Here is a 12,972-nt window from a genome sequence, read left to right as displayed (position 1 = left end):
AATCTCCTGTAAACATCCAACGTTGAACGGTGTCACGATCCAAATTCCAAAGCTGTGAAGGCACTTACCCCTACTCGGTAGGCGAACCATCCACAACCGATTAAACTAATTCTAACAAGTATATTATGCGGAAATAAATAAATAATGCCATTTAAGAGTCATAAACTAACTCTCACATTCATAATATATTCTCACAATCGGATGTATTCTCAGCCACCCTTTGAAGATGATCCCACAGATTTCTCTGTTTACAGGGTTGGGGCTCGCGCAGACAGCAGAGAAATTTTTGAATAGTCAAATGAACAACTTGGTAGTTAGAGGATCTTCGACTGGTAGTAATTGTTTTTGTATTCCAGAGAACCCAAATTCCTCCCACTCATCCATTTGGGTCGTCAAATTAGTGCCCCTAAATCCTATTCGTTTAAAGAAATTTTCGCAGCAACTAAATGGAACTATGTTTCTGGAAATACTAACCACATCTACCCTACAAATGCAGCATTGTAGGATTTTATCATTAAATAGAAAAGAATACAATTTTCCAGAATCTTGGAAATGTTCAATCTGTTCAAAGAAACAACTCCTACTGATTGCCCAGCAAGCACTGATGAATGAACATGTTCAGAGCACAGGAGTCAACAATGGTTTGTGAAGAAAATGAGCTTCCAAGTTTGCAATAACAAGGTCCGCCATGGCCGTGCAAGTTTCTACTGTATCACTTGCGGCATGGGACAATAAAACGACATTCTTAAGTCCGAACAATTGTTCAGGAACCTCTGGTTCCTTCTGATAAACGTCAAGACCAGCCCCACCAATACGACCTTCAATCAGTGCAGCTACAAGTTCCGATTCATCTACATGTGCACCTCGTCCTATGTTGATTAAGATGCCTTTTGGACCTAATGCATCAAGCACTTTGCGATTAACAATGTGTCGTGTTTCTTCAGTCAAAGCGCATGCAACAATAAGGATTTCAGAATTTGCAGCCAAATCAACCACAGTAGAGTAGTATTTGTAGTTTAAGTTTGGTTTCTTGGATCTGGAGTGGTAGCTAATGGGGCATCCAAAAGCTTCAGCTCTCTTTGCTATTGCTGAACCAATTCTGCCCAATCCAATTATGCCAACTGATTTACCGCTGAACTGAACAAAGGAGCAGTCATCATTTGTTAAAAGTGAAAATAAAAGAAGGTTCAGCATTTAAATTTTTATCATGAAAAAAGAAAGATCCTGGTCTAATGGAAGTTCATTTTGTTGTACTGTTTACATACTTTGAGATGATCCATACTATTTCAAGACAACAGGCATCATAAAAGCTGCAAAGAAACTCCTATAAGTACTAGAGACTTTTTTTTTTTTTAATTGAGTTTCCCAGCATGGTCTGGGGTATGTTATTGTGTAATGGGGCTATGGAGGGGCCTTGGCCTGACCTCCTACAAAAGCAGCGTGATACAAAACCATATACTCCACACGGATGAGTATAACTACTTAGCCTCACAAAAAAAATTGCCTTGATCGTAATATGAGGCATTTGCCACCTATCTAGTTGGTAAGGCCCCTAGCATCCCAAGGCAGATCTTGAAGCCTAGTCATATAAGTCGCATCTCGAAGAGTAGTAGCATAGTTAGCTTAAGCTATCCGCTACTTGATTAGCTTCTTTAAAACGGTGTTGGACTTCAACTTCTGCTTGAGACAAAATCTGAATGGTGTCTTCTGTGATAACTCTTAATTAGCAATTCTCAGTGCTCCTTCTTTCAGCAAGTTCGCCAGTCAACACTCTAAGGGAGTCTAATTCCAGCACATAGGCTTCGACAAGCTTATTACCTATGTTGCTCGGACTCTTCAAAATTCCCGACGCACCCGTGTCGACACGACATGGGTGCGGTTGTGGGATCCACAGTGGACTTGGTCAACTTACCTTGGGTGCTTTGACTACATCTATGACCAAGAAGTATAGATTGATTGGGTACTTGGTTTAAATTTTGGGTTTATGTCATATACATATATAGTTATATAAAGTATGAGAATGCTCTTTTATTATAAGAGATATCTTATCAATAAGACATTAGGTGTTTGTAAAGAGTGTATTAGTTTTAGTTCAATAGCTTTAATTAATCAAGATACATACTTTATATGTCGTAATATACATTTACTGGCAGTATCCCAGCAACCGTATCCACACTCAGATCCATACTCCCGAATCCTAAAACTTATGTGATGAAGAATCCAGATCCACACCGTATCCAATACCGTCACCTGAGTCCAAGCAATATAGGTTACTACAACTGCACTTAGTAGGAATAGCAAAAGCCATTATCTTTTCCCCCTTATATTCTCTAATAATTCCACCAATTACACTAGATCGTACAAAGCTTCCATCTGAATTAACTTTAACCTTGCCTTGACCTGGTAATTTCCACAATACAGTAGTGGATCTTGGCATAGGTTTCAGTCTCTCCACCATTTAACAGATTTTACTCCAATTCATGTCCCGGCCACAGCTAGGGAAGGCCAGGTTAGTAGCTGCTCTAAGGATCCAAAAAACTTGATGTTTCATACTATTACAAGCCATATTCTCCCTTTCTCCATATTTGCAAGATCAAATATCTTCCCAAAATTCCCAGCAGATCACCAAAGGCGTAATCAGCAGCAACATTTATGATCTCTGTTTCCTGGCTTGAGACTCAAACCATGTTCTGAACAGTCTCCTAATGGGAGTGATCTGCTTAGCTATTCCCAAGTGAATAGCAGCTTCACTTTCCGCAAAAACATTTTGAATTGATTCTTTAGATGGTACTGCACAATAGTAGCATTTGATACAATATGATTGACAAATTTGGCCAGAATGTCATCAAGGCAGTTTTTCCTGCACCATCCTCCATACCAGAAAGGTGATTTTGAATGGTAATTTCTCATGCCATAGTTTTTTGAGAAAATTGTCATTCTGTCCTTTTCCTTCCCTTTTTTTACAATGAAGTAAGTAGTTGTATTTAAAAGCGTCAAGAAGATGAATAAATGATTACATAATCAGATGGTTAGAACTTCAGATACTGCAAAAACAGAGTATGAGCTGGTAGTGGAAACCAGAAGCAAAAACTCAAGGCTGCTAAGCCACTGAGAGAGAGCTGATAAAATCTAAAAGGGGAATAACACCATCTACGGGAGAAAGATTGCTCCAACTAAAAGGATTCATCAAACACTTGAATTTCAGAGAGCAGTTAGGAGTTGAAGTCTCATCAAACATCTTCTGTTCCTCTCTGTCCATAAACCCGAAAAAGTACAAGCTGAGATCATTTGCCAGATCATCTTGATGGATTTATCCACTTTCCACAAACTCCAACTTTCAATTGCTTCTCTTAAACTGAGAGGGGTTGTCCAACTGATTCCAAAAATTGACAAAAACATAAGCCAAAGCCAAAAACTGTCATTCTGTCCTTGCTGTCCAATGTTGATCCAAGCAGCATAATCAGTGTGGTCAGATCTTCCCATGTCAATAGCACTCTTGTTGTACTTCATTTTGTGATTCTAATAGACTCAGCCAAATGAATAATCAGCAGAAGGTGGTCTACTCAGTCTAGATCAAAGTGATATACATAAAACACATTCATGATTCATGTTGCTAATTCATGGTGCTGAGGCTTCTCATTCCATGAAAATTAAAATGGGAAATGGGAGACAGACTTCAACAATCTGGAGTAAACATTTCAATTTCCAAATTCCAGACAAAATAGTGATAATATAAATAATCTAATATAAATATAGAATGGGCATTATCCATTTAGACTCGAATATAAAATCCACACTTACATCAACAAAGAATTACCAGAAAGCAAGGTCCCAAATAAGGGAAAACACATTACCAATGTGCATGATGGCTGTCCTAAAAGAATTGCCAATGTTTAATTTCGGAGAGCCAAATAAGTTACTCCATGACAAACAATTTCCCAAGGACCCAAGCAGTTTTTCATATATCTATACATGGCAAAAAAGATTAATCCTCAACGTTTTTTATTGTGAAGTAACTTAAGATTTTATATCGCAGCCCATTTACCCCACTAGATTGGGATGTCTGAGTTCAAATATTGTCATGTTTAAGCTATCGTGAATACATTTTGGGGGTTTTTAATCACCTGGTGTTTTTGCCTACCTGAGACCTCCTAGTAGTCAACCCACTTAATTGGCCACCAGGCTACACCTTTAGGGTTGTGTCGTTTCATTTCTTCGATTTTTTTCATTCAATCAATCAAATAAGCCTCAATTGGTCAACCCCAAACTAGTTGAGGTTGATTATATAAATTCTCAGTATCCATTTTGGTATATATTTAGGCCCTTAATGTTTAGACAAATTCATCATATAAAAAACTACCTCCCTTTTTTGTCATATAAATCAAATATGCTCCAATCTCAGATTAATTGGTGTGTAAGATATGAATTCCTGATATCCAATACATCTTATTCGAACCCTTAGGGGTTGTTTGGTTGTTGTTTATTAAAACCAGTATAACTTATCATGTTTGGTAACAATTTAGTTGCTATGTATAAAATTCAGCACTGTATAAGTTATGGAATAACTAATACATGAATAATTGAACCATCTAAACTCTGCACAACTTATCTCTGCATAATAAGTCCCTACATTACTATAATTGCATATCTCTAACCAGCAAGCAAACCACCCCTTAGTATTAGGATGATCAAGGTTTGCAATTGGCGTGCTTTTGAGGAACTCACATATGCAGAATTGTTTTCTCTGTCGATTTCTCTCCAAACATTAAGGGGTCATTTAGTTGCTGAGTAGGAGCTAAAATATGTATGTATTAACTCCTACATAAGTAATACCATGTTTGGTAGCATTCTAATTCAACACACCTAATACGGTGTTTGGTTTGTAATTTAGAGACCCGCATAACTAATATATGTATAAGTTATTAGGGAATCCATGTATTATTTTAAGCTGGATAGATGACGGAATAACTAATACCTGAATAACTAAACCCTGCATAATGTAACGGTCCTTTTGTCCCAATTTATGTGATACAATTCGGATTTTAAGAGTCAAACAAGAAAATCTTTGACCGCAATTTATTCATATGCCCTTTAATATTTTAAGTTGCTAATTACTGTCGCTTATAGTACTTTTTATTTAGTTTCTAAATATGTAAATTATATTTCAAAAAACTTAAAAGATTGTATGTCTAAATTCACTGCCAAAAAAAAAAATTGACTCTCCAAATCCAAAGTGTATCACATAAATTGGGACAGAGGGGATACATAAGATTCCGTCATAACTAATCACTGCATTACTAATACGTGCATAACTCTAATCGGCAACCAAACAACCCCTAAAAATATATGAAAGGAATAAGAAGTAACCTTTGTTGTCAACTCAAAATCTTGATTTTTCCAAACCCCATTTCTCACAAACCCATCAGCAACACAAATCCTCCTAAGCACAGCCAATGCCAATCCAATAGCTGTATCAGCTACATCATCAGTCAACACATCAGGTGTATTACTAACTCTAATCCCTCTCTCTTTACACTTATCCAAATCAATCTTATCTAAACCCACACTGTAACTCGATACGATTTCCAAATTCGGCAATGCATCTATGAGTTCCGAGTCAGCACCAAAAAACGCGTTACCTACAATGGCTTGGATTGAGTTACTGTTGTGATTCAAGAACTCGGGTTTTGAAGGTGTTTCCCATAATCTGAAGAGGTTGAAACGGTTGTTGAGTTGTTGTTCTAAGTAGGATGACATTGGACATGTCATTAATACTCCTATTTTCTCCATAGTCGACAGGAAATGGCTTTTTGGGAGTAAAAAGTTAAGTTTAGGTGATTTGGTTTCACTGGATTATGACATGATTAAATATTACTCCCTCCACTTAGCATTTTTTTTTTTGTAAAAAAAAGTGTCTAACTTATTAAATTAAAAAATAATTAACTTTATCTTTTCAGTTTGCCCTTATTAAGTGTTATGTGATCAAATCTCAATAGCTATTTAATTAGAGATAGTTTAGAGTGAGTAGTTTTTTAAGTGGTGTGCAAATGACTAAGTGGACTCTTTTTTTAATCCTGAGGGAGTACTATTTCTGTCCCAATTTTCGCTTTTTGAGATTCAAACTGTATGAATATTGACCCATATTTTAAAATATATTTTTTCACCAAATTAACATTCCATGTAATTTTCAAGTATATAAATTTTAATCTTAAAATACTGAGTTACTTTAATCCTATATAGCTCTAAATTTTACTTCCTCCGTCCCACAATAAGTTTCACCTTAGTCAAAAAAGTTTGTCCCATAATAAATGTCACCTTAGGAAACCAAGACATAAATTGGCTAGTTTTTTTCAACTCTGCTCTTTCACAAAAATGACAAGTTAAATTAACATCTAAATAATAATTGGAAAAGCCATATGGTAATTTGGTGTTGTTGGATTTCCAATGTAAAAAGGATTACTACTTGTGCATGCTCTAATCAAGAGAAAAAAGTAAATTATTTTTATTATATATGGATAATTTAGTAAAATTCACGTTGCATTATTGGTTTCTTGATATGCGCATTTTTGGCTAAGGTAACACTTATTATGAGACGGAGGCAGTAGTAAAATTGACTCTCGTAAAGCGAAGTATCACACAAATTGGGAAAGAAGGAGCCGGAATTATTTAGTAGAACATATTTTTATTATTAGATATTTAGTTTATTGAATTAAAATTAGAATTAATTAAATTGGCTTTCTTAAAATTAAAATCTTGGGGCAAGAGTTCTGAAGAAATGTAAATATGTCATTTTGTTGGTCCCATGACTAGTAATTAGGGCAGCAAATGCGTAAGCCCAACCATTTGACTTTTAACCCGCCCAGTTTTAATGTATTTAGAGTGATTTGAAAGATGGTCGATTTGATTTGGAAATATTGTTTCCATCACTAATCATCAACCTAAGTTGACCCATCACTAATCATCAGCCCAAATTGGCCATCAAATGATCCCAAACTGACCCATCAATTGTCCTCCATTCATATGTATAAAAGCTACAAAACATGATTAACTTCTTTTTTAATTATTATTTAGATTTATTTTTGTAATTATTTTTACTTTTAAAAATGTATATTTTTAATTTTTTTTAAGATTTTTTTTTTTTAGTTTTTTTTTTTTAAATTTCCTTATTTTAAATTTTTTACTAGAAATTTTTTATTTTTAAGTTTTTAATTGTTTTTTCCTTAGGGTCTAGCTTATCCGTTTTTGTTTAACCTATTTTTCGACCCAACCATACCGACACACGTTTGTCACTCTTAGTTATGTACAAGACAACCATAAAAATATATAAATAAGACAAAGGGGTAAAAGAGAGAAATTTGACAAAATCACTATTCATTAGGTCAATTTACATATAATTTTCTTTTGATTTACTTTTCGAAATAATTTTGAATATACTTTATGTACTGGGATAACTTTTGAGGAAATATTTACAGTGAATATCTTTATAATTTTGAGTAAAAAGCATACGTTTGAGTTTTTTTTATATCCAAAAAGTGTTTAAATTTGTTTTTTTCAAAACACCGTTTATTTAGAAAAGCATGAGCGAGAGAATAAATTTTGCTCTGTGAAGGCAGTTTTAAGGAGCTTTAGATATAGAACAGTAAGTCAAACTCTAGTACTCTCACTCAAGTCAATTTTAGGGGATATGATAACTCATACGTGGATAACGTTGATGTGATTAGTATTTTGTCATGATAACAGTTCCTTTCTTTAGGTTGCCAAAAAAAAAAAAATCATTTCCTTTTGAAAATGGGTAAATATTTGTTGATGGTTTTGGTTATTTGTGCAAAAAAACTAAATGTAGCTTGATATAGTATAGCTTGGAAAAATAAATTTATAATTTTTAAAAAAAAATTATAAATTTTTGATTTGTTTAAAAGTTAAGAATATTGAAAGAATTGGAGTCCAAGTTAGGCGGATTGGGTTACTATCATTTTCATTGACTCATCCCATCCCTACGCAAAATGCTTTAGGCGGGGTTGGGCATTAAATCATCTCGGCCTACCATCTGATTGACAAATTTTTAACTTCAAACGATCCATTTGACACCCATACTAGTAATATTGGGATTGTTATCCTCATAGAGTGTGGAATAAACTACTACCACCACAATCATGGTATAACCAATCGCGGTCTGGGTCTGTATAAACAATCGCGGTATTGGTCTATCGGAATCAAAAGTTCCTCCAAGCACGAGATAAAATAGTCACATATTTAATTCCGAGATTATTACTTCCTTTGTCTCAATTTAAGTGTATTACTTTGACTAAACACGGAATTTAAGAAATATAGAGATACTTTTCAATCTTGTGGTTTTAGATTAAAGATGTGTGTGATCTACTATAACGTCTTTTGTGTCTTGTGGTTTTAAACTTGTTATGTAGAATATTTGAATTGTCACCTTACTAAATATAGAAAGAGATATTCTTTTTGAGACATACCAAAAAGAAAAATAAAATACTTAAATTAGGACGGATGAAGTATCATGCATCTTTATAATCAAACGACCGCTTAAAACTTTATGGGGCCGTTTGGTCTATCGTACAACAATTTGTACAACAATTAAGAAGTAGTAGCAGCAGAACAACAATAGTGCTTTTGTCTGAAGTTACCCTTTTCAAGCTAAAGTTTAAATCCTTCAAAAGAAACTGGTGGGGGTGCTCAAAGTGAATATCTGGTGTAATTCCTACCAATATATACAAGCAACAAAATCCAGATAAAAAAGTGGAGAAATGGTAACAAGAAGTCAATCCCCTATAGATTTGAATTTGCTGCTGAGTCGGAGGCAGACCTGCCTCGGACATGAGGGAAGGAATAGACTGACAATGTATACCTCTCTTTCAAGCAGAACAGCTGATTCTTGCTTGCTTAGGAGGAAGAGAGGAAACTCATGACTCAAAGTTAGTTGAAGAGCATGATCAATCGTTCCATTCAAAGGTGAAAATTTTGAACAGTCGTTTCAACTGGACTAAGAATCACTTGATGTCTAGAAAGAAACAAGAATTATTCATAAAGGGAACCAAAATTTACATCAATATGTAACCATCAAGACAATCATGGCAAGCAAAATCTTAGTTACATTACTACTAAACCACTGGAGTTAACAGTGGTTTGTTCTGAAAGTGAGCTTCTAAGTTGCCAATAACAATGTCAGCCATTTCCCCGCGTGTTTCCTCTGTGCCACTGGCTACATGAGGCAACAGGACGACATTCTCAAGGCCAAACAACTTGTCAGGTACTTCAGGTTCATTCTCAAACACATCAAGGCCAGCGCCCCGTAATCGACCATCAAGAAGAGCAGATACCATCTCTTTTTCATCAACATGAGGACCCCTTCCAATATTGATAAGAATCCCTTTTGCATCTAATGCATCAATGACTTCTCGATTGACAATGTAACGAGTCTCGGGGGTTAGTGCACACGCCACGACCAGGATCTCGCAGTTGGTAGCCAACTCAACTACAGTTGGATAGTATTTGTAATTTGTATTTGGCTTTTCTGATCGTGCGTAGTAACTGATTGGACAGTTGAAAGCTTCTGCTCTCTTTGCAATTGCTAAGCCAATCCTGCCTAATCCTATGATACCAACTGTTTTACCACTAAACTGCAAAAGAAAGAGCGATGAATCAGGTAACTGTACCACTAAACTGCAAAAGAAAGAGCGATGAATCAGGTAACTGTTTGTGTATATCATTCTGCTCAGATGCTTAAAATATTATTGGTCCAATCACAGAATAATACTCCTACAAGTTTTTATTGCTTGGAGTAATAGAGATAAACTCCATAGTCCAAAATATCACGTTGCATTTATTCATCTGATTGTTATATTATGACGGAGTATTGTCGCATACAAAGGTTCCTACAGATTTTTCGACATCCAGAAACAGCTAGTTTTGAGTACTTCAATTCCAATATAGCAACTTCCAACTGAAAGAAGCCAGCAGGGGCACATGTACTACATTGGACATTAGCGATAAGCACATGTACTACATTGGACACTTAGCGATAAGCATATATATTTTCGCCAAGATAATGAAATATATAGGCACATCACCAAAGGATCAAAGCCTGGAAAAGTTGAAATAAATGATAGGTAAGCAATACTTCTAGCAAGAAAAGTGGAAAACTAATTCCAAAGATACCACAATAAAACAAGACAATGCATCTTGTATTTGCTTGGACATATTTTCTTCAAAAGAACACACAGCCGCTACAAGATCTATGCCCGACGATGACTAGTGGTAATTACTTCAAAGACAGCAACTATATGGTAGAGCTTGTAACCATACTTGCTGCCCAACCTGTTGTATTTACATCAACAGCAGTACTAACATCATCTCCTCAAAAGAAAAAAACAGAACGAAGCAAAGAAATTGATATGAACCAGCAACCATAAATTACTATCCTGTAACTAAGCCAAAATAACCAAATAATACCTTTTTTTCTTAAAAAATTAAATGTCCAATCCTTTTCATTTCAACAAGCTAAAAAGCCCTCAGCAATTTAATCATCTGTTGCTCTTTTATGCCTAAGTTTAAGGAAAACATGTAACTAAGAAAGACAACCAAAAAAGATTCTCATTTGTTTCAATTTAATTAAATACACTCGTTCCATTTTGAACCAACAAAATTATTTGATATGATTCAAATCATTTAACTATTCAAATTTAAATTTTGGCAAATACCATCCTTGTCAAAACTTATCCGTTACTTAAACATCTTCTTCCATGAATTGATCATATAACAAATAAATCAAACTACTATCTTAAACTCTGTACTCAAATCAAATACCGTCCTATGAAATGAAACAGAAGGAATACTAACCTTAGAAGTCAACGTGAAATCACCAGCCTTCCACAACCCCTTCTTAACATAGCGATCACATTCGCAAATCCTCCTAAGCACAGCCAACATTAATCCAATAGCAAGATCAGCAACATCATCAGTCAACACATCAGGTGTATTGGTCACTCTAATACCTTTCTCTTTACACTTGTTCAAATCAATTTTATCTAAACCAACACTAAAACTAGCCACAATTTCTAGCTCGGGTAAGGCCTCGATAAGTTCTGCATCAGCACCAGCAGCAGCATTGCCAACAACAGCGCTTATGGAATGCGCGTAGTCGTTGATGAATTGTTTCTTGTCGGAGAAGTTCCAGTAACGTAAGAGGGTGAATCGCTTTTCGAGTTGTTGTTCTAAGTATGATGACATTGGACATACCATTAGTACTCCTATAGTTTCCATTTTTTTGTTAGATTCAGAAGACTGCTAACTAGTACTAGTACTAGATTGTTTTTAACTTATCTTTTGATGAATGGTTGATTGGTTTATAGTTTTCCATATTATTTGCATGAGTTCTCAATAGAATAATTTCGTGGTTCTCATTGGTTCTGTTATTTCCTGTACCACGTGTACAGGGGGCAGAGCTAATAAGAGTGAGGAGGTTCGACTTAGTACCTTCTATTGAAAATGCTATGAAAATAGAGTAAAATATATTTTTTGATTATATATAAACAGTTCAATCACCTTGACATAAGTAAATATTTGTGTAGTAATATAGAAGGTTTAAAAACTATTTTACGTCATAAGTCCCAATTTCTATATTTTGAATCCTCTAAATAAATTTTTGATTCCGCAAATATACGTGTAAAATCATGTTACTTGCATTTTTTCTGTTAAACTCGCGTCTTTGAATAACACAAAATACCAAATTTTTCGTAGATTTATTCAAAATTTTAATGAAGTTGATTGGAAAAATACGGATGTCTTTACATAGAATTGGAATTTTGATATGATAGTGGATTAGTGGGTTTCCGCTAAAGAGAAAAAGAATTATAAATCCGACCTTTTGTTTACTTTCCAGAGGAAAAATTGATTTAAGACAGTAATTTAATTGTTAGCAATTCGGTGATGCAAGCATCAATTGGGAAATTAATCTTATGGTGCATTTGGTGGTCATTTCTACTTTCCCTAATTTTATTTCAAAATTCAACAAACAACAACAACAACATATCCAGTGTAATCGCACCAGTGTGATTTGGTATAATGTATGCAGATCTTACTTTTACTTTTGTAGGATAAAGAGATTGTTTTTGATAGACTCGACTCAGAAGGAAAAATTTCAAAGCAGAATTGCTAATAAAACATCTAGTATAAAATAATGCCGAATTTGATATGGGATAACTAAGACAGAGGATTAGCCTTACGATAATAAAGCATCTAAAAGACCAACCTTGACTTTATGAAACAAGGGTAAAATTGTAAAATTTATTGTTCCTATTAAACACCGTATATTCATTCAGTTTTAATCCAATACACCAATATTCATACAAAAAAGCATATGCAGTTATGCACTAAATAATCAATGACTATTGATATCAGTATTATAATTGCTACATTAGCCCTGGCCATTTTAAGCGTTTTTAGCCTTTTAAAATTGGTGCATAATGCGGTTTGAAGATATCAAGATAGTTTAATTATTTTCTTTTCAAATAAATCCTTACTCTAATAAATAATTTATACAAATTTCTAAGAAAAATCACGCTTGAGGAAAGATAAAAGAGTAATTTAGGTTAAAACTCTTATAACTAATGTAACTAATTGATGTGTCAAAACTCAAAACTTTAAAAGACACTTAATATGAATTAGAGGGAGTATAATCCATGTGTCACTTCGTCTGCGAGCATTCATTATTGTTACTTAGTAATTTTATATTTAGGTCATATTCAGTAAAATTTTACTATCAGGATAGGTCTGTACGAACTATGGCTTTTCAACCTATTAATTTATGATCAATGTTCGTTGTTTTTATGTTTGGTTACCAATTACAAATACAATCACTTAATAGTTTCGATTTGATTTAAGCCAAAACGGTACAACACTATACGAAATGAGAACAATTTTAACGAGACTTAAAATTGTTCAGGAAGA

General features: G+C 34.4%; 1 protein-coding gene across 1 annotated transcript; it reads right to left on the bottom strand.

Annotated features, from left to right (window-relative positions):
* Positions 1-480: 480 nt before the first annotated feature.
* LOC132039457 (uncharacterized) lies at positions 481-11,356 on the bottom strand. Its single transcript, XM_059429935.1, has 4 exons — positions 10,864-11,356; positions 9,127-9,644; positions 5,368-5,806; positions 481-1,137 (listed from the first exon to the last, which is right to left on the bottom strand). Exons 1-4 carry the CDS (start codon positions 11,284-11,286, stop codon positions 619-621), a joined length of 1,899 nt encoding a protein of 632 aa, XP_059285918.1. The 5' UTR covers positions 11,287-11,356; the 3' UTR covers positions 481-618.
* Between the last annotated feature and the right edge of the window lie 1,616 nt (positions 11,357-12,972).

The sequence above is a fragment of the Lycium ferocissimum genome, chromosome 12, assembly GCF_029784015.1.
Source record: "Lycium ferocissimum isolate CSIRO_LF1 chromosome 12, AGI_CSIRO_Lferr_CH_V1, whole genome shotgun sequence".
In the NCBI taxonomy this organism is placed as follows: Eukaryota; Viridiplantae; Streptophyta; class Magnoliopsida; order Solanales; family Solanaceae; genus Lycium; species Lycium ferocissimum.
This window is presented reverse-complemented; position numbering and strand designations above follow the sequence as displayed.